Here is a 24166-nt window from a genome sequence, read left to right on the forward strand (position 1 = left end):
GTAATAATATAATAATAATAATAGTAAAGATATTTGTTGTGTATAAATAGTTCCGTGATCTGTGAACATATGTCACATCCAGTGTCGTAGATCCGCGATCTCCCGAAAGTAAGGGATTGCCATATATCTGTAAGGATTTGTTCCCGGCCCGCTCTACTGCGCACTTGTATATATTATTTTTATGAATACTTATTGCCTTCCAACCCATTAAGTTTGTGCGAAGTATTCGATAATTCACGAGCTGAAACTAAAACGCGGAACCCTCTCTCGCAAACATTCACTCCAACATAAATAATACCTACTCCTTTTAGCCTTTTATAAGTTTGTACCTACAAGTTATCTTTTTATATTATTTCAACTTCGTTATCAAATGGACTCTAAATTTTCCATTAATTCTTTTCGAGTTATGATTATTTTAGTGAATTTTAAGTATGGGACTAAACATTTTTATGACTTAATTTATTGTTTTCTCGCAAGGCGTTATTATTATTAGCAGTCAAACATTATAATAGTAATATAAAATATTTTCATTTTTTTTCTGAATCTCATAAGCATTTCAGAATTCTAAATTTCAATTATGTTTAAAAAAAACAGCTCAATTTTTTTTTGTTACTCGTAATCTTGTTGTTTTCTTAGAAAGACTGGATTTAATTATTCGAAGCATTTCGAAGAAGAATAAAACTAAAAAAAAAAATTACCTACTGCTTAACACGCGTTTTAGCATAATAGCATGCATTATATTACGACCGTGATTCATGCAATGGGATAGATTATAAGAAAAGTAACCGTTAAAATCATTATTTTTGCTCATATTTATTTTAAGAATATGATAATAGAAGATGTATCTAGAAGATAATGTTTTGGTGAAATGACCTACACTCAATTGAATCGGGAAAATAAATAGAAGTAGATTTACTTACTTACTTGTAAATTAGCAAATCAACTTACTAAGGTGTTCATTGTTTTCAGATTTTATCTTCTGCAAATAGTAACGAACATTTAAGTTCGTGTCATTCGGGGACCAATAGCCGAGTTTCTTTATGAAGTGAATTTTTTTAGGACCAATAGTAAAGTAGTGTATTAACACGGGCACTAAATCCTTGATTAATGAGAGATAGTAATCTAAATTTAAACAGCTGGCTGACCCGACAGACGCTGTTCTGTCAATAAAATAAATATATATTTCTTATAAGTATTCGGGAATAATGTAGTCATTGAACGTAGTGTTTAAATTCTCTTTGGTAGTTATGTCAAGTAAACTCATCGGAAATGTGTAACGAAAGATAATGAGTTAAAAATGTGACAAAAAAGAATTTCTGAATGATTTTATAATATGTAGTAATAAAATAATATGAATTAATATCGTATTTGTATAAACATCTTTTACATTACCGCTTTATAATTATTAATTTCTTAAATTAAAAAGTATATAGTATAAGAGATATGCCATCACTGACTTTTCTTTAGACCCGTATAAAATACACAATTCAACCATACATAATATTTGTAATATATTTATTCAAACAAAACAAATCTTATAACTATATTTACAATACTACGACTACATAAAATTAAAACTATCATTACGTGGAAGCGTACCAAGAATACTGGCAGCATTACCGCGTTGGATAGTTAGGCTGATCCGTTGACCGAAATAGCTGCCAGCGCTTGGTATTTCCAGTAGCCTTATTGAGGCGCGAAGATATTACTTTGTACATTCTCTGCGCCTCTGGGCCCCACGGGCCAAGTGTCTCGACATCAAACGGCACAAAGATGCAAGACTTTTACAAGTTATATACTAAAACTTTCCTCGAGAAACACGATATTCAATGGTGAAAACAGCATGAAAATTTTACACGTGTAAGCAGCTTATATGTAAAATAAAATAAAATTAATACCAGTAAATTGTACAGTTCGGCGTTTGTTTCGGATATAACAGGTTGGGGATAAAGTTTCATCGTATGTTCATGAAAAAAATAAATTAAATAAAAAATTATGTTCAAAGTTCAGGAAATTTTATTGAAGTAGCCGTTACTTTGCGGAAGTCCATAATTATCCAAATGTTTTGACTTTTCTTGAGTGTTAATACCGCCATTATTTGTCTTCAAACAATTCAACACGTGTTTTGCCTCTACCCGAACCATCCTCAGCAGACGTTAACTCGCCAAACTCTGGCACGAGTCTCGTGTCAAAGTTTATTTGAATTTAATTACAGAGTACTTATATGTGTAATTTTTTTTGTTCGATGACGTTTTGCCATCTTGTAGGTACATTGTTACAATTGCTTGCATATTCCAGTGATCAATGGATGTCTTACCCCGCCCCGTGTTGGTTTACAAAAGCACAACACAACTTGTCATAAAGTAAATGTTTTATTGTAAGTGCTTTCGTCAATTCATTAAAGTTAGCGAGGGGACGAGTACAACAGTTATGAAAAATATTTTTATTGCAGGGGGTCGCGGGGTGAGGGACGCGGGGCAGCACTTAGCCGAGAAGCGAGATAATAAATTGAGATTGCGGACTGGAGCCGGGGATAAGTAACTGAGTACCGAACTGTTTTTGTCCGGACTCCGGATGGGAGATACTGTTTTGACTAATCACTCAATTTCAATTAAAAGAATGTATTCCATACTATTTGACTTTTTTATGTTATTTCACTCTAATATAATGTTGGAATAATAATAATATTGACACACTTTTTACACAAATTATCTTGCCCCAAGTTAAGCATATATAGCCTGTGTTAAGGGTTACAATGCAATGATATATTTAATACAATATACTTACTTAAACATACGTATATTCATAAAAACATACATAAATACATTTAAACATACATGACTCGGAAACAAACATCCATATACAACATATAAATGCTTGCACCTACCGGGATTCGAACCAGAATGGAATACAATTTAAGTAAAGAAATTATCATGCCATTATTTCAAAATGGTTGCTTTACTTTTATTCATCAATTAATATAATAAAGATATATCTATCCTAATATTATTATTAATTAATTTAATTTAATTAAATTTATTACAGCGCCTATTTCTGCCGTGAAACAGCAATGTGTAAGCATTACTGTGTTTCGATCCGAAGGGCGCCGTTGATATGTACGAGGTACTCGTATCTAGGACACGAGCGCAATCGTATTGCCGCTCAGAATTTTTGGGTTTTTCAAGAATCCTGAGCGGCACTGCATTGTAATGGACAGAGCGTATCAATTACTATCAGCTGAACGTCCTGCTCGTCTCCTCCCTTATTAATATAAAAATAAAAAAATAAAAATAGCAATGAAACACCCGTACCATACGTTTTATTTAAAAAAAAAATGATCATTTGCTTGGTATGTTACCATTGAGTAACATAGGCTATATTTACATTACAGTGTGTCAGCACGTTAGTTTTTTTACCAAATACGAGGACCAACGAACTAGGGGGTTACCTGATCTTAAGTAATCACCGCCGCCCACATTCACTTGACGTACCAGAGAAAACACAGGAGCGTTGCCGGCGTTTTTAAAATATATGCGTGCTTTTTTTGTAGGAATCCTTGTCTTATCGTCCTGGAAACGCCACACACAGAAAAAAGATAAAAGATAACAGAAGGTCCTTGAAAACACACTATATAAGAACGCCAGACATCCAAATTATAGGGATGATATTCTTATTAATGTGACGTGCGAAGGTGGAATTTGGCGGCAGAAATTAGGTGAAACAGCTCTTCGGAACACTCTCTGTGGAAGACACACAATGAAGCAACGTCTCTACCCAACTCCAGGTGATCTCATCATATCCCCGGATAATGTTGATTATTATGGAGACATACACAGGTTGTTTCTTTCTCATGTTTTTAGACACGATACAATATATAAACAAATGGCGCTCTGACAGAGAAGAAGCGGCGCAAGAAACTCTCCCAGCATTCTTTTTTGCGCTTTTTTCAATAAAAATATACAATATTGTACAGTAATTTCTATCGCTATAAAATAACCACAATCTAGTCCCAGGCTGTCCGATCATTTTGATATTCAGCAGTGGAGTAATAGGATTTACGACATAGCCATTTTCTTATAAAACATTTAAATTTATTTATAGATAATGCCTGAACAGTGGCTGGGACTTTATTATAGAAGTGTATACATTTACCCTTCTAGAATTAGTTACAAGCAATCCCTTATTTCTAGTGTTATAATAATGAAAATCACTATTAAGAACAAAAAGGTGACTTTTGTGAACGTATATTAAATTTTCATAAATGTACTGACAATGAACAGTCATAATATTTATTTCTTTAAATTTTTCTTTCAGAGACTGTCTAAATTATGTTTACTGCGCTCTTTAAAGCTTATACTGACTGAGTTACTGATAAGCAATGCTAGATGATTCAGTGGCTAAAGGTTCAATGAAAATATTAATATAATATAAAAGTGTTTACGTAAAACATTCGGCCTTGTCAACGACACGGCCACCTGCCAATTTTTTTAGCTGGCTTCAAATTGACCAACCAACATAATTTCTATTTTCTTTTTGAGGGAGGGAACCCCTCAAACAAAATATATTTATATTCGAGCGAACAATACAATAGTATTGAAGAAGTCGTTATCAGAATCTCTAGTCATCCCCTGCCATAAATCACCGCGTCCGCGGCCACCACTACACTCTGTAGTCGGTTACGAATTGTATCGCCCTTGCTCTGAGATACAAGATAGTGTACACAACCAATAGATATAGAAGATAATATGTGTAATAACTTTTATCTTATTGTTGATCTTACTTTATACATCGAATAACAAGTTTGATACGAATTTGCTCCATTTTAATATCTTGAATCGTCCAAAATACCACAGTGTCTGAAGGCGAAGGTAACCAATGTGTGTTGCCAGTGATGATATACGAAACGCAGACGTGGTGGCTAACTATGGGCCTAATGAGGAAGCTCATTGTCGCTCAGCGGGCAATGGAAAGGCGTTCGGAGTTTCCCTACGAGATCGATTCAGAAATGAGGAGATCCGTAGGAGAACTAAAGTCACTGACATAGCCCAAATGATTGCGAAACTGAAGTGGCAGTGGGCAGGGCACATAGCTCGACGTACAGATGGCCGTTCGGGAAGTAGGGCCCTCAAATTGCGACCACGTACTGAAAGAACCGTGAAGAGGCATAAAAAGCATTTATTTTCTCAAAATTGATTCCTTTAGAATTCTTTTTGATGTCATTTCTAATATACTAGATACTACTACCGCTTCGGAAACAAATGGCGCTCTGAGGGAAGAAGCGGCCCAAGCAACTCTCCCAGCATTCTTTTTAAAATAAAATATACAATACTAGGCGATCCCGCCCGCATCACTAGGAGTTAGTAGGGAACATACAAACATACATTCTCTTTTATATATATATAGATTGTACAGTCATTGCTATTGCTATAAAATAGTCATAATCTAGTCCCAGGGTATCCGATCACTTAGATATTGAGCTGTGGAGTAGTAGGATTTACGACAGAGCCATTTTTTAATAAAACATTTAAATTTATTCATAGATAATTCCTGAACAGCGGCTGGAAGTTTATTGTAAAAGTTTTGCCCTAAAAGCTATTATGTATCTTATGAATCCTACTAGAATTAGTTACAGGCAATCCCTTATTTCTAGTGTTATAATAATGAAAATCACTATTTAATTCTCAAATTCCTTCAATGTTATTATCCTCCTTCATTATCTCTCACCAGCTTTAGTCACCGCTACTGAACAAAGTTCTGACAAGCTTTTATTTAACTTACAATGTTTGATGTCTGTAAGGGTAATCTTGCAAGCTGAGTTACAAACATTGTCTCGTAACCTGCAGACTAGAATGGGTTGTTGGTTCAGCTCTGATGACGATGCATGTCATCATCTTTAGGCTGTGACCAACTGCCAGGATTAGCTTCATAAAGAGGAAGTCTTCATAGGCTAATAGTACACATACGAAAATTTCTAGTTGTATTTAATTAACAGCTTTCAAGTAAGCTTACGCACGCTGAGAACCCTTGAAAAAACAGGTAAAACAAAATTAGGATTTTTTAGTCAAGCTTTCTTTCAATATTACAACATTTAAAGCAACTTGTAGCACAAATTGTAAACACAATTTTGCATTAAATTATTTAGTTTTTTTTTTAATATTGAATAAAACAGTTTTAATGTTTTATTTCCCCAGGCTCTTTGAATATGTCTGTTTAATTTTCTAGCCTAACTCTGCGTCAAGAAACTAATTACAAGTTTACAAAACAATAAAAATTATTACTTTGAATAAAGTTATTTTAATTTATTTGCCTATTTTTGTCTCTCCATCTTTTTTACGTCTTAATAAAATTAAAATGCCTACATATTTGTTTCTAATAAATGCACAATATACAAAATCTGTCATTGCAATGACTGGACCGATTATGACAGCAATTTCGTGAAAGGATTAACTTAGGCCTTTTATTTAGAAAATAAATAAGGGTCCCAAGAAGAAAAAGTAAAATGATTTACAAGTCTGATTGGTACGTCAACAAAATGTACACAGGCCTAGTCGCGGGGTCTAATTAAACTCATATATTGTTTACACATGACTTAATAATTACATAATAACATTATTTATACAAATAATAATAAAATTATTATTTGTATAAATATTGGCCCGTGGGGCCCAGAGGCGCGGAGAATGTTCAAAATACTATCTTCGCGCCTCAATAAGGCTACTGGAAACCCAAGTGCTGGCAGCTATTTCGGTCAACGGATCAGCCTTGCTATCCAACGGGGTAATGCTGCCAGTATTCTTGGTACGCTTCCACGTAATGATAGTTTTAATTTTATGTAGTCGTAGTATTGTAAATATAGTTATAAGATTTGTTTTGAATAATAAAATAAAATTAAAATAATCTATTAAAATTATTTAAGTACGTAATACATACTATACTTATATTTATTGTTTTAATTGGCAATTAAGTATATATTGTTTATCTACACCCATGCTTTAAATCCTCTATTAAAAATTCTGAAACTGTTAGCTTATTGCCAACATTCAAACACCCAATGTTCTAATAACCATTACATCATCCAAAAGAGTATTGTAATGTTGTACTCGATTTCATAACAACACTCCTATGTTTTTTTTTATCCCTTCATGCGCAAAGAGTTTCAACATACAGCCACATTCTTATTGCTCGATGCGTGGTATCTGTATGAATTTCAAAAAAAGAACATTTTCGTTTACGAGCGCTCCACACTCCCAGAACGTCGCGCGCCGTAATAAAAGTAGGTTTTTCGAATCCCCGCCATTTTTATTGTTTTGTTTACAAAAAATGAGCGATTCATTTTAAACGCTGCAAAAGAACATTATATTCGAATTTTAATTATTGCACTATACAAAATGTAAATTACTACTAAAATAAATAATTGTTTCATTAATACATAGTTTATTTGTATATAATCAGTAATGAATGATATTAGGTTACTACTAGGACTGGTGTTTTAATGTTAGCAGTAAGCTAACTGTTCCAGAATCTTTTAGAGGATTCATATTCTGGGTGTAGATAACGTCTTGTATGCAACTGTTGATAATTAGGTATTAAAACACTCATGTGATACTATTATCACACTCGGCTTCACCTCGTGTGATAAATCCACATTCGTGTTTAATTACCCCTTATTACACAACAGTTGCTTATATAACTATTAACTAACTCTTAATTATTTATTTATTTTCACTTTTGACTTTGACTTTAATATGTTCAAAAGAAACTGTATTTTTGTACCAATGCGTTCTGTGTTGGGTTATTACGTCTAATCTTACTACTTTGATTTCGCATTAATAATCAATAAGATATAAATTCCCGCAGATTGCATCTACGGCCACGTGTCGTTACAAATTGGATTACATCACTGTTATGTCTCCAGTTTGTTATGATTCAACATCCAACAGTTAGATTATGTGGAGATTTACAACGCGGGCGCCCGCCATTCCATTTGCGTTATTTATTGTTTACGCGTATCAATAACAATAGTGGTTCGCTGATACTCCCTTGCGTGCCCCCTCTTGTATCGGGGTACGATACTTGTATTGAACTTACAAGTCTTTGTAGTAAGGAAGACTTCGGATCAATCAAATTCAAATATTTTTTTTTTTCAAAATAGGATGTGACATCACTTATTGAATGTTAAAAACTATAACCCATTCCAAAACGAATGCCTCAGACCTGAGAAGAATGGGCGCAACAATCTCAGCGGGATTTTTTTCTTTCTCATATAGCATGCTGGGTGTGAATCCCATAGAAGTGAGAGTACTAGTGACATATTGAATATTCAAATGAGAGAGTATCATGGAGTTCTACTCCATGCCACCACAACACCACAACTAAATGGGCCGACAACTCTCTTGTGATTCCTCCAGTACTCCAACAAACCGTTGATCACTTTACACCAGGTGAGCCGTACGCTCGTCTACCATAAAAAGAAAGGTCGGGACAGTTATTAAAAACTAAATATTGCCACATCATTTTGTAAATTGAAATATTCTCATCTTCTGTATCTGTAGTCGCTCAGATTTTTTGGGTTTCAAGAATCCTGAGCGGCACTGCATTGTTATGGGCAGGCCGTATCAATTACCATCAGCCGAATGTCCTGCTCGTCTCGACCCTTATTGTCATAAAAAAGGCTCCGTTTATAATTTAAATATTTATGAAATCTTTATATATAAATGAATTGCTGTTTGCGTTAGTCTCGCTAAAACTCGAGAACGGTTAGACCTATCTGGCTTATTTTTGTGTTGAATTATTTGTGGAAGTCCAGGGAAGGTTTAAAAGGTGAGTAAATATCAAAATTCTCGGAAAAAAACATTCTTTTTTTTTCCTTTTATGTGTCCGTCGTTCAGAAAACAAATCGAGAAGAATAATTTAAAATAAATAACTAATTGGATTTTATATATCTTTCTTTCTAAATGATACTAAGCACTTCTTGGCCAACATTCAGAAATATAACAGTTGTTTCCCGATGACATCTATTTTGCACACCCGTAAATGATTAGCCTAGATAATTATAAAATAAAATAAACTATAATATTATATAGTCTGAGAATCGGTCTTCATCCATTTTATATACCCCAAAAATTTTAATTATTAATTTTCATATTACTTTATAATATGGCAATACAACGTTTGCTGGGTCAACTAGTTTATAATAAAAAACGTGTAGTGACTCACTATATCTGTATGTCAGTCGATCTGTTTATATTATCTCCTGTTATGCCTCAAGACCGGCTTGTCGGAAGTAGATAGGCTATAAGATTAGATTTTATCATGTTATGGCATTAGTCATGGTTAAAAGTTTACATATTTAATCAAGTCTTAGGGATACCTAAAATCAAGTCTAAGCGATAGCTAAAAGATCTAAATTTCACTGTTTTGTATAGAGAGTAGATAAGTAGGTACTCAAAATTATATAATGGCATATTATATATTATAAGTATAATATCTAATCGTTATTAATTTTCGCCCAAGACTCCCCCTAATAAAGCGCAAATTTTAATTAAACTATGAATTGCTTTACAATTCTCGAATGTGTCATTGTGTCCTACGCTTTAAAACAAAGATGGCGACAATAAACTGTCAGACAGCAATAAAGACATAAAATCCGTCCCCTCGGCATCAGTAGCTCTCTGCAGTGTTATAGCGCACACTACAATAACTTCAAACATCACTAATTGCAATAAGAACTCATCTCTTAATTTACTTCTAATACAATACAGTATGGCGCTTATGTAAAGCGGAAAACTATCCTTCCGTTAATCATAGTGCATTAGACATTAGGGGAGACTAGCCCAAAATGGATAAGCAGTTGTACGCTTTTACGTCAAACTTGAGTGTCAACGTGTGTGTGTGTGCCGAAAGCTGTCAATCACTGAATAGTTTCAATTAGTTCATGTTTGTTATAGATTTTATTCAACTTTACTACAAATCTTGCGTGTGATCTTTAAAAATAAGTAACTATAGACTTATTCTATGAGACTAAAATTAGATTAAGGTGCTTTAAGTTACCAAACTTGTTAATACTTAACCCAAACCAAATGTTTACACTGCTTAAAAAATAAGTAAATAATTTGTTACCTAAGTTTTGTGATGAAAATAGAGTTTACTAGTTGATTTTTTTAGTTTTATACTTAGTTCAGTCAGTAAGACGGTATAACCGTAAAGAAATCATGCGTACCTGTTTTGCCCAGAGCCCCCTCTGGTTTACCCGTTTTTGGCCAATATGTGGGCAAAACGAGTTTTTAGATTTCTCATGCAAATTAAATATATTTCCCAAAAAAAATCAAAAAATTGTGTTTTATTTTATAGATTGATAAATATTCTTTGTATGATGTAAAATAAGCTAAGAATCACAGTGAACTTGGCGTATTTTTTTTACAGTCGCTCCATTTTAGGCCACCTTCCCCTATTTGTAAGCTGGATTTTAAGATAATTATTTTTCTAAAAGTGAATAATGACGGGATGTTTATACTTATTAATTAGGTAGGCATAATATACAAATATAATAATAATATATCCATAATACGTCTTCCGTCTGAGATGATGATGATGTTGAATCCGTAATTTGTTCTAATAGGTCCACTGAGTATTTTGCACGCTCAGATCTTCTTAGCTCTGAGGCATAATTTTTCTTAGTAGGTGGTAGATGTTAACGTTCAATAAATGATTTGAAGATTCTATTGTTAATAAAAATATTTGAGTTTGAGTTATCAATTTTTAGTAGAATATGAGAAAGGAGAATCACACTGTTGTAAGGATATGGAAACCTTAACGAATATCATGTATGTGTGGAATGTATAAAAAAATTAACATTATCAGAAAAAACAGTTACTTTTCTACATGGACAGAAACTCAACTGGATATACTTTCAAGTGAATTTTAATACAATTCTCATCGAAACATTCAATGTTCATAGTGAAAAATGAGAAACAAAAGCAAACACGTGTATATACAAAAATAATAAAAACTACTTTTAAAACTAAGAATCACAATTCATGTTCATGTATTATTGCTTCTACGAAAATAGTGTCAAATGCACTGCCCTCACTGTAAGTCCGTCGTCGCTGCGCCCTCGGGGGATAAATAACATTTGTTATTTTGGCCATTAACAATGTTTTAATTGTCAGTAGCAACGCAACCGCAAATGTAAGACATTAACGCGGCTGTTCTGATCGCTTTATTATTTTTATGCGAGTTCAGCGTGACGCTGTGACAGATCATTTATTTTAGACGACTTCGAACTTTGATGACATTCGCCATTTTAAGTTTTTTACAAAATCGTTTAAGAATCTAATACACTTGCCGAGTAATTATTTAAAGATTATACAATTCTATACATAAGAATCATTAGATTATACAGATAAAATGCTTTTCTAAGTATCAGCCTAGCAAAATTCTCTCAGAAAATAGCTATTCACTCGATTGTATGTAACGTGCAGTCATTGATAGATTGACAGATGACAGCTATAATCTTGTAAAAAACGGAGATAGCCGAAACCCACTTCGTCTTAAGCAACTGTTCGTTTTCAACTTTTAGCCGGATTATACTTCTTTACCAATCGCCATCCTGTAATTACTACTATTTCAAACATATCAAATGACTGCAGGTTTCGTGTCAATATTCTAAGTTTCATACTAAACTAGATTTTAATTTATACTTAAGTAGTCCCGCCTTTTATTACGTGGTATTTACATCCTCGTTGGTAGGTATTCTCATACATGATACGACTTGCCCATTGTAATGGGCAGTCGGGCGCATTGCCGCTTGGGGTTCTGTTATCCAGTAACATTACTAGTCCACAAGCTATGAACTGAACACATTAATATACTTGACACAGTACTGTTGGGTGTTAGATGAAGCTATGGTGAAGAATGGTACCCACCTCAACAACATCCCATGCAAATTTCCTCCCATTAGTAACTTCATTTAGCAACTTGGAACACTCTTCATGGTAATTGAGGCACCAGCCCCGCCCAGACCTCGATGATCCGCTGCCAATAGGCATGATAGCAGAATAAATTATTTAAACTTTCGGTCTGAAGGGCACCGTAGCTAGTGAAGTTATTGGGCAAACGAGACTTAACATCTTATGTCTCAAGCTGATGAGCGCAATTGTAGAACCGTTCAGAATTTTTGGGTTTTCAAGAATACTGACCGGCACTGCATTGTAATGGGCAGGGCGTATCAATTACCATCAGCTGGACGTCCTGCTCGTCTCGTTCCTAATTATCATTTAAAAAAAACTTCCGTAAGACATTATTGGTTTGTGGTTTGTTGGTGTTGGTAGCGATTAATTTCGGACCATTCGGAGGTGCTTCGTCAGGGTGAATGTATTGAGTTTTGGAAAAAACTTTAATTCAGCTGTAAAAAAATTTGTAATTTGTAATTGTCATTGTAGCTGACGTAAGCAAGCTCAGAAATTTATAGTAACGAGCAAGTAACGAGTAATATAAAAAGTGAAAATTCAAACGACGTAACGACGTGACGAATTGAGGCATGACGTAATTCGTGTTTCATTGCCGTATTTTATTTTTATTTTATTAAAAAATAAATTATTAATCTTAATTTTGGGTTTCCACGGAAGACCAGCGTTGTGGATTCTTTTAAAACCACAACTATGCTGAGTTAGGGGCCCATTGGCGTCATTAGATCATAATTAGATTAGTATAACTTTCAGAACTATTATCGGAATGTATAATGACGTCAATAAACATTTTTTCTTTCTTATTTCTTTCTTTCTAATATTTCAATCGAAACATCATTTATTAAAATCTTTTTGTTGCATATTTTTTCTTAAAAAAACATTTATTCTTTGAATCTGCGATCACACTCATTGTAAGTGGTTGGTGCTTAGACACGCTAACAGACAGCAACTGATTTTATACAGCGTGGAGTAAAAATGGCAACATTAAATGAACCCACGGGTAGAGCTACCCATAATAATAAATAAAAAAATTAACAAAAAAACAACCGACTTCAAAAACACAATTCCAAAAAAAATTATATTATAATATGCACTAAAAAATATAAAAATAATTGCATATTTTTATACAATCTAATTAATTATAAGATTTGTTTTGAATATACTTAATTATAGTAACATCTAATTAATAAATCTAATTCTAGTAACGATTATTGTTATTTTTTTAAGCGGCGGGTGCCGCTCTCGCCTCTCGCCTCCTCACGTCGCGTGTACAACTCAAGCACATCTCGCCTATAACTATGTATGAAGTTACAAACCTACATTGGCTGACACCGACTTAGAGAAAGAATTGAGAATATCCTCCTTTTTTGAAGTTAGTAAAAAATATAAATATTCACCAAAATAAATCAATTTTCCATAATATTATTTCAGAAGTACCTGTAAGTGCTGTGCCTGCTATATTTCTTGGCATAACTCTAGATTCCAAATTACAATGGGGCCCCCATTTTGAAGGATTAGCGAACAGACTTAGTTCTGCAGCATACGCGGTTAAAAAGATTAGACAATTAACTGACATTGATACGGCGCGACTAGTATACTTTAGTTATTTCCATAGTATTATGTCCTATGGTATATTGCTATGGGGCAACGCTGCCGATATTAATACAATATTTGTGCTGCAGAAGAGGGCTATTCGCGCTATTTATAGCCTAGGTCCTAAAGAATCATTGAGAGCAAAATTCAAATAAATTAACATCTTGACTGTTGCTTCTCAATATATTCTTGATAATGTAATGTATGTTCATAGGCACATAAGTGAATTTGCCAGAAACTGTCATAACCATAATGTTAACACCAGGAACAGACATAAACTTATGATGCCTACTACTCGGCTAAGTCGAGTTAGTAAGTCTTTTGTGGGGCGATGTATATGCTTTTACAACAAGATCCCAGAAAATGTTCAAAACAAAAGAATAACGTTATTCAAAAGAATTGTTAAAAAACGTTTGTGTGGTAAAGGTTACTATAACATAAATGACTTTCTTAATGATACCACAGATTGGGAATGGAGTGACCGCCCTCAGGCTATTAAATAATTAGTTTAATTGTACAATATTACTTTGTAAACATATTTATTCGATGGAAAAAAAAAACCCGCTGAGTTTGTTGCGCCCATTCCTCTCAGGTCTGAGGCATTCATTTTGGAATGGGTGGTAGTTTTTTGACTTTCAATAAGTGATGTCACATCCTATTTGAATTTGAATTTGATTTTCCTGTTATCGTTACGTAGGCACTGACACCTACGTTAGGACACGTAGGTGTGTCGCCGCGCCGTAGCCGATCGATCACAACACGTGGACACGTGGGTGTTCTCTGTACTGTAGCGCCCAAGTAAGAGTGGTTCAAATGTTATTTTTACAATATAATTAGTTTGTTTGAAAATTTGTAAATGTCTATTATTTTTTTCTTTAAGTTTATTTTTTTATTTTATTACGATTATGTTACTCTACCCGCGTATTCATTTAAGGCTGCTATTGTAACTCTACGATCTATAAAATCGATTGCTGTCTGTCAGCCTTTCTAAGCCTCAAGAAATCAGTTACGCCTTGACCGATTAGAATGATTCCTTTATTATTTTGTTTGCCTCAAAACCACCTCAAGGCCACCCCAAGGTGGTCAACAAAACATATTGATAATAAAAACTAATTATATAATAAAAATAACAAACACGCGTGTAATTTACTTGATGATAATAACAGTCATATAAGTACATCTAATAATATTATAAATGCGAATGTAAGTTGATGATTTTTGATACAGCGATAGATAAGAGTTTGGGAAAGGACATACATTTTATCCCGGAAAAATCTAAGGTTCCCGCGGGATTTGTGAAAAACTGAAATTCACGTCGATGAGCTATAATTATACCAATAGTAGAGTTGGAGCCGGAACTAGAATAGGATTTGAGATAATTTTCAATTCCAAACTTGCTTATTATTTTTAAAAACCCTTTATCTACGCGGACGAAGTCGCGAGTATCAGTTAGTAATATATCATTTTAAGAATTATAATTGTTTACTGTAAACAAAGCAGAACGAGCTACTGTTGAAGGGGGATATAAGCGATCTAAGTTGCCTTAAGAAAACAGTTTCCTTATAATGAATCTACAACATATAAAGAATCGGCATTATCCAGCACCACCGCCACCCTAGGGAGGCGTCTTACGTCCATGACGTCATGCCGGACATCCGCGCCGGAAACTGCGTCATCTGTTTTCTGTAATGTTTTTTTTGTGATTGCATATTGATTTTGATGTGAGTTTTATTTGTATCTATATACTTTAGTCAGGAGACAATATATTTGGTATGTTGTGATGTAAAATGCGAATGCTTGAAGTTATCTTGTGGACGGGATGATAAATACGCTCAGCTGATGGAAGGATACGCCTTGTATATTGCAATGGTTTTTAAATCCAACATATCCATATATTGAAGAGGAGGACACCCGAGCGTACTGGTCACTTGATACTAAGTGAGTACTTTCTTGCAACAGCATCACCGGCCCTTTGAAGTAAAATAAAGTATGCATCTATTCATGGCAACACAAAACATTATTTACATAGAAAAATTAATAAATTAAAAAAGGGCGTCATGAAAAGGACATCCATTCAGCATTTTTGGAATTGAAATAAGGATCACCCCAATTCCAACACTGATTTTCAGTCGGTACCTAACAAGTCGACCTGTTGACAGCAGCCGTAGACATGTAACCGTGCCTTTTGTTATAGGTCTTAAAAATGACCGTCTAAAAATATTACAAAAAGAGAAGAAACTAAATAGTTTTATTTTTAAGAATAATAAATAGGATATATTTTGTTTACTACGCACTGTTATGGCACCTCTTCACAATCGGCGATTAAAGGCGATTACACGCGAGCACGACCGTGTGGAGTGCTTATTCGCTTCTAGTCGCCGATCATTGTCTATAATTGTCATAATGATTGCGGCGATCGGTGACTTGTCGGTTTTTCGGGTACGCATCGAAGGGAAGTCGAGTGTAATTGCGTGCGCGTGCCCACTGATCGCCGGTCATTCATTCACTAGAGGACACTGGACAGTGAGCGAAACCGTACTTACTTCAAGTCGTCGTCGCGGCGTTGTTTTGTTATCCTTTTATTTACATAGTGCAAGTAAAATACAATGACTATTGGGTGGTCAAATGAAGAAACATTTAAATTCATAGAACTTTATCATATCTACCTAGAAATATGGAATACCAAACATAAATATCACAACGAAAAAACCTAGGTATATAAGTACTCGAAATGTATCATTACTATGAGGTTTATAATCGGTCACCAATGTTATTAATAATATTATTAAATCGAAATCTATTATATCCATGATGAATCACTGCCGCTCAATAAATGATTACGGACGATGATCAGCGATTGACTTGCCGATGACAGACGATCATACAACTAACGTTCATCGCCGATAGTGGAGAGGAGGCATTATCCTCGCCCGCCACATACGCATGTACCTATTGTGGTTGCTCTGGAAAAAAATCCAATACTGTCTTTGTGCTTTATTTAGATTTTTTCAAACTAGACTAGATTAGACCAAGAAGTATAGTAAATATATTAGAAGAAGTTGTAGTATCTTGAATATTTATTTTGTGGCCGATATTTACTATGTGGTGGACTATTGGCCAGGTCAATCTGTAAAGGATTTGATTTGAATACGATCACGATGTCTAGAGCGTGTGGAGGCCCCCAGACTGCGGCGCGGGAAGGGCACGACTCATTGATCCGCTCCCCGGATCACATCTACATGTTTAACAACTTATTTCGGGACGCTCGTGTTGAATTATTGATGAGACGCTGACTGGCGTCGGAAGGCCGCGCTGCGGCTCCGAGATGCCGTGCCCGATCAGACGAACTTGATGTGCTCGCGGAGAACTGGTGACAGGTGACACGGGGAAACGAGGCACTAACCTTAATGTTCAATAACTTAATATTTTAACAGTTAAGGATGTAAAAAAATATTGAAAAGCAAAATTTGCGTGGTATCGTTACCGTGCACACTGTATCAATAGAGCAGTACATTAAAGCGTATCCGAGCTGCAATTCCATTTTTATAGAAGTTGTCTTCCATTTTGATAGACCAGCATTCATCTGATGGTATGTGCTGGTTAAAAACTTAATGCCCGCGTTTTCTGTTGGAGGTACACATGTCACTGAATGTGCCTGCGTGTACTTGAAAACTGGTATATTTTACTTAATGGAAAGAGGAGTACAAACAAGAATACAAACGAGTCACATGATGGTTTGCTTAGGTAATTTATACATCTAGATAGTCTCTTGCTGTTATACAACCGATAAAAACAGGCCATGTTTAACACTTTATTAATGTATCAATATAGATTTTAATAAACTGTTTATTGTAAGTTTTTATTGTGAGAGAAAATAAATATATTTTGATTTGATTTGATTTGACTTTAGTGTGTGTGACAAGTTACATCTTATTCTTGCGATTTCTATGACACTTTGTGTTAATGTGCGATGCATTGCTCTAAATAGAGGTCTCTAAACTAGAACTCTACACTAAATTTATTTCGACGTTTTCACAGCTGTCATAGTCAATCTATTTGTATAAATAAGTACTAATGAATTCGAAAACCAACAACAAATTGATAGGGTGGCGAGCGACGATCGAACCGAGGTCTCTGTGGTGACAGTAAACTACCAGGGCGCCACCGACGCTCGAGGTACGCTACGCAACCAGATGATGAAGAAGATATCTTCGTAAGCGTAGAGAACTGTAGTGGAATACAACTGCAGGTCATGCAGGTATGTATTATTGAAGAATTATTGGAGTATCAGAATACTCAGAATACTTCAGAAAGAGCAATAATTCTGATGATGAATTCGGTAGATACACAGTGAAGCGACATCTCTGCACAACGCCAAGTGGATATACCATTCACAGAGTACCTACTATGATCTCCGATAACTTGAGTGGAGAATATGAGTCTAAGGCTGAGATATATATAGACTTTACTTGTGGCCGTTCCCACTATTCAGTCTATCTCCGGTTGTGGCGTACTTGAGATAAAAATCGTAACTATCGTTGACTTTTATGTCCCAATAAAATTATCAACGGCAACTCACCTTATCCGTACACGCTGTCTGTCAATGGGACGACGTACAGCTTACTAGCTATAGAAGTTTGTATGGAAAATGCAATTCACGCGGTCCAATATAAGGCGATAAGAATGACTTATCGTGTATATTGGGACAGCTTCAGATTATTGACAGCTAATTACTGACAGAAGAAGGTAGTTATTTATCTCTATCTGTAGATAGTATATTGAGAACGGCCGTTAGACTTTACTTACATAAAACTAAGCTGAGATTAAGCGTAGCGTAATCTTTGGTTACATTTTTATATTCAATTGAAATCTGAAATAATTATGCTGAGCTTAAGCTGCTAGGATAGCCCAATATTAAAGCCAACTTCGCGTTTTATCACACTCAGCTGAGTTGTACGTAAGTCCGATCAAAGTTTACGAACACACTATAGATCTCAGCCTAACAGTTCAAACTGTCAAGCAGAAATCCGATTTCTATTCCATACCAGTTAGAGGCTCTTTTGCACAGGATGCCGGCTAGATTATGGGTACCAGAACGGCGCCTATTTAGGTCTAAATAACTTTATTCTCTTTAAGACCTATTGTCACTTACATGAGAAATTAATATTTTAACAATTAAAGTAGGTACTTAACAATAAAGATTTTGGTAGGTACAGAATGCATTACAATGTTAGGCAAACAGATAAGCTATTTCTGCCGTGAAGCAGTAATGCTTAAGCATTACTATTTTTTGGTTCGAAGGGCGCCGTAACTAGTGAAATTACCGGACAAATGGGACTTAACATTTTATGTCCCAAGGTGCATTACAAGCGCAATTATAGTGCCGCTCAGAATTCTTCTATTACGAGGGCGGCACTGAAAATTTTGGGAATCAAGGAAGTGACACAACATTACTATTTAAAAATATATTTATTGCTTTTAGAAAGATTCCCTGCGAAATTTGACAATGAGCTTGACATGTCCACGTTGAAATTCAGCAAACCAGCGATCAATTGTGGTTTTGGATGGGGCTTCATCACCAAATGCAGAAATCATCAGGTCAACACACTGTTTTTGTGTTAAACCACTTCGAAAGTCATAATAAATCATCGTTCTAGAATTTTCTCGAGTCAATTCCATTTACTCAACGACTAAACAAGTTTGAAAAGACCTTGTGACAAGACCGAGAATATTTTTTTAAATAAATATATGGTATTCGATTTTTAAAACCAAGGAGTTATCAATTAAAAATATTTTAATATGACAGGAACAGTGGAAATATTCCATTCCCGATACTTTTAGTGCAGCCTATGTATCATCAGCTGAACGTCCTGCTCGTCTCGTCCCTTACTCTCATAGAAAAATCGTCATAATTTAATAATTAATAATTTCGCATTACCCAAAATTAAAGCTCGTTTGAAATGTATATCTCGCTAACTGTATAGGAAGGTTAACAGTTTCGAATTAGAAGTAAAGCTACCCCTAAGTGAGTGCTCGGACTCTAACTAATATATACGACTTTGTCGGTTTATTGGATTACGTCGTCGCGAACATTTGGTGTTATGGGTGCCCGCGCCCTACTCCCCGCTCCCCTCTCCCCCCGCGCAGTCGGGAACGCTGGGGCGGTAACTCAATTAGCTAAAACGTTTCTATTGCGCTAAATACTTAAAACTTATTTATCGCCTCGCGCTTACGATTCGATATAAATCTGTTTTAAGGCGAAGAGTAAGCAGAAAACGCGCAATCATGGTGTTTTTAGACAAGTTTTGTGGTGAAAGTATAGCATTTGGAGCTATGAACACTACTTAATCCTGTTACATATATCCTTAAGTCTTATTTGTAGGTTGCTAATGCTTGCTGTTGGTTATAGTTAACACTGCCGAGCCTTTTTGAACTACCACTTTTCTTTGAAGTTAAACAAGTTTTTTGGCATGGCGTGACGCATTTTTTTGGTACAGAAAAGTTATTCTTATAACGTGTACTTTTTTGTGTAGGTTCATTTATTCAGATTAGTAATGAATAACGAGGATTGTAAGCATATAAACTGTTTTCCACACAAGAATTTTGAAAATATTGGCTTTGTTACATTGATGGCGGGCCGGCAGCCGTGAACTCATATCGCTCAAGGTCGCTGGCATTTAACAGGCGACAGGAACAAACCTAACGGCCTTATCATACGTTGGGTTTTTTCCTTTTATCACTCTTAGTGATCTAAGAGTGAGATTACACTTGCGTATTTTATGAAAATAAGGGACGAGACGAGCAGGACGTTCAGCTGATTCAGTGCCACTGACACCCATATTCTAAGTCGTTACCTCGAAAGTCTCTCGACTCGAACTCAGTCGAGGAGGCCTCAAGGAATGACTTGAAAGGAACTCAAGTTTGGTATTCATAGTTGTCAGTTTGAGGAATTCATGAGGTTCCTCGAATGAGTGTGAGTCGAGGTAAAACTCATGAATTACGTCATCGTTTGGAGGAATGCTAACCTTATTATTGACGATTTTTTATCTGTGGCTTTCAACTTCTTGTGTCAAGTGATTAGTGAAGTGTCAAATGAAAGCGAACACATAAATAAACAAATATTAACGCAGCGTAATTTGAATTCCTTAAATGCACTTGAAAACAAAACCCATGTTTTGCGCAAAAAATACTGTGATTTTTGTTCGCTTCGCAGTATACAAGTGAATTCAATCGTGTGTTGTCCTTATTGAGCAATTATTTAAAATGACTGCAACTAGAAGACAGCTTTTCAATGAAGCCGAAAAGATTTGTCTGCAGGAGTTAGTGATCAAATACAAATTAAATTCGATAGCCACTACGGGGAGCGCAGTGGCTAAAAAAATCCCTGGCTTAGCCTAACAGAGGAGTACAATGCCATAGAAACGAATTCAAAAGTAAGTACTTACTGTAGTTGAAAATATATTTTATTCTATTATATTCACTTAAGGCAAACTTTACGAAACATTTGAGCAATTATTTCTTTATCACTTTATTTTTAGAGTACTGAAGCTCAACTTAAAAAATGTTGGGACCAGGCGTAAAAGTATGTTGGCCTTAGAGAAAAGGGAAAGGATGAGGACCGGTGGTGGTTCCTCTAATGCTTACATACCTAGTACCTGTACTAGAGGATGCTCTCGCTGAACAGACAGATGTGGAGTTGGCAGATGTAATCGACAGTGATAACATACCTTGTAGTGCAGGTAAATAACATTAAAGTACTTCTGGTACTTACTGCTTTAAGTTTATTGCCATTTGTGATTTTTATGACTGTTTTTCTGTTTGGCAGTAATCCAAATTGATGATGTGATGTTGTTAGACATGTCATCTCAAGTACCAGCAGTTGAACATGTGTCAGAAAGAGGTAAAATAACCAACCTTTTTAAAATTATAAAAAATAATATTATGTTATTATATATTATGTTTATTGTAAAGTATTAATGTTATACGTAATTTTACAGAAAACATTATAAACACTCCTCCACATTTGACAGAGTCCCGGTTGACTGATTATAGTGCAGCTCCATCACAAGGTAGTTATAAAAATATTTTGTCAAAGTTTAAAATGAATGTACATTCAATTAAATTAAATAAATGTTATACCTGAACACATTATAATAGGCAAAATAGTTGCCATAATCAACCACTTAATTAATGTCTGACTGTTCATCACTGGTGTCTTTTCTTATTATTTGAAGATAGGGGATATAGAGCCTCAACTCACCATGTTGATTAAATACTGGTTGATGGGCTTAGATAACTTATTGCAACTCTTTACATTTATTATCAGTTGTTAGTGGTAGTGACTGGGTCGACAGTTTAACTTGTTCCCTATTGATGGTATGGTTAGAGAGACGGAGACCACAGGCCTATTGTTATTATTTAAAAAAAAAATCAATAAATGTCTGAAATTGTTGTTTTACATTTACAATATAGGTCTTATTATATGATTTACATTTCAGAGTCAAGAAATATACGGACCAGAGTGATTCAAGAAGAATTTCATATCCGTCAACAAACATATGGAAAATCTCAGAAAAGGGAAGTGGAGCTGCATAAGCTCAGAATAGCTGAGAAGGAGTGGATGGTGAAGGCAGCAGAGGAGATTTTTCTCAAAGCCAAAACTGAGAGAGAAGCTGCAGAGGAACTTCTCCTCTGCAATAGAGCCAAAAGAGAAGAGGCTGAATTAAGTTTAAGAATATTTAAAAATAAAAAATTTTGAAAATTAATTTAGTATTAGGTTGTATGTATATGTTTATTTCAATTCTATTGTGTAATAAAAAACTTTATTGCTTAGTATTCATTCATTTATATATCATCCAAAAATTTAGTTGTGAACAGTATTTAACAAACTTATTAATAGAACAATAATAGTAAAGATTAATATTTAAATTTTCCTTAAAGTAACATTTAAAAAAATAAAGTAACATTTAAAAAAATGTATATATAAAAACATAATAAGATGTAGGTGTTAACTAAAATGTCTTGCTATAAATGCAGCCCTTATAACACTACCTCGTGCTGTATCACCAGTGTGAGGTACTGGAACTACAGCAAGATTGGTTAAGGGTTCAATCATTTCTTGATTGGTCTCAATACTAATATTATGTAGCACAGCACATGCCACTATAATATTACATGTATTTGACAGATTATTTTGTAGTTTTCTATTCAAACATGCAAATTTTCTTTTCCATATCCATTAAACCTTTCTATAATATTTCTAGTACTGATATGGGCCTTATTATATTTGAATTCAGGTTGTGATTGTGGATTATGGACTAGTGTGTATACATACATGTATATGTATGGTGACTGTGCATAACCACTATCACCAATCAGTAAACCTGCAATTTCCCCTTCTTCAAATCTCATATAACACCTGCTATTATTATTTATTCTAGAGTCATGGACAGATCCAGGCCAGCGTGCTACGATATCATATATTTCCATCCGAGGGCCACATACTATTTGCACATTAATTGAAAACCAACCTTTACGATTGCGAAATACTTCGCCGTTTTGTCGGTTTGGATTTTTTATTGGAATATGGGTACAATCAATGCATCCAATAACCCCAGGAAATCCAACAACACGATGAAATTGAATCTTCACATTAGCTTGCTCAGGGACGTCAGGAAATTTAATGAAGCGCCTTATTTTTAAAGCTAAAGCTTTCGATACATTGGCCACAATCTTTGAAACGACTGATTGACTTATTTGGTGCAAGTCGCCGCAAACAACCTGTAAAAATACCGATTAAAGTAAAAATGTATACATACAAAGCTTTGTATTGCAATTTTATGAATGTAGACAAGTTATAAGAATACTTACTTGAAAGTTTCCAGTTGCGTAAAATCGTAAGGCTGCTAGCATTTGGATCACGGGTGGAATCGGCAATCCACGATTGCTGTCTCCAGTATTTTGGAAGAGCAGGGGTAACAAAAAGCTTGCCACAATATTTTTGGTGAAGCGGAATCTTATTCGAAATTCATTTTCATCATAAATTTCCATCGGATTTTCTGCATCTCGTAAATATCGTCGCGATAAGTAGTCGTAAGGACTATCGTACATATATTCAATAGAACTTTCGAAAGACATTATAAAAAATTAATGAAATAATGTCTTTTGTAGCTAACAATTACTTATAAACTTCCTCAAGGTAGATGGCGATCAACCTTACATTTGACAGTTGGTTCCTCGACTCAAACTCACCTCGAGTGAGGAAGGTGTTTGAGGTAAGGACAAAAATTACAACTGTGAATATGAAAACCCCTCAGTGAGGTTGAGTCGAGTCGAGGAAATCGTGAGTTTACGACTTAGAATATGGTTATTGAAAAACCCAAAAAGTTCTGAGAGGCTTGAAGCAGTAATGCTTGCACATTACTGCTTCATGGCAGACATAGGCGCCGTTGTGGTATAATATAGCCGGCATCCGCTGCAAGGGAGCCTTGGACTGGTAAAATTCAGAAAAAAAAAGCAAACCAAAGTTTACAGAGAGAAGTGTTATTGAGATTGGTGTTACAAGAGAGTATAGGCAGTGGTAATTACACGCCATCGTCCATCAGGTG

At 34.9% G+C, this 24166-nt stretch overlaps 1 protein-coding gene and 1 long non-coding RNA gene across 2 annotated transcripts; one reads left to right on the forward strand and one right to left on the reverse strand.

Annotated features, from left to right (window-relative positions):
- The first annotated feature begins 20767 nt into the window (after nt 1-20767).
- Nucleotides 20768-22391, forward strand: LOC126971486 (uncharacterized). Its single transcript, XR_007730905.1, has 5 exons — nt 20768-20992; nt 21098-21298; nt 21385-21459; nt 21557-21628; nt 22058-22391. It is a non-coding gene; the product is annotated as an uncharacterized LOC126971486 (long non-coding RNA).
- A 254-nt stretch (nt 22392-22645) lies between these two features.
- On the reverse strand, nt 22646-23913 carry LOC126971452 (putative nuclease HARBI1). The gene is made up of 2 exons (XM_050817774.1): nt 23430-23913; nt 22646-23339 (listed from the first exon to the last, which is right to left on the reverse strand). Exons 1-2 carry the CDS (start codon nt 23694-23696, stop codon nt 22767-22769), a joined length of 840 nt encoding a protein of 279 aa, XP_050673731.1. The 5' UTR covers nt 23697-23913; the 3' UTR covers nt 22646-22766.
- Nucleotides 23914-24166: the final 253 nt, after the last annotated feature.

Source organism: Leptidea sinapis, chromosome 23 (genome assembly GCF_905404315.1).
Source record: "Leptidea sinapis chromosome 23, ilLepSina1.1, whole genome shotgun sequence".
Classification (NCBI taxonomy): domain Eukaryota; kingdom Metazoa; phylum Arthropoda; class Insecta; order Lepidoptera; family Pieridae; genus Leptidea; species Leptidea sinapis.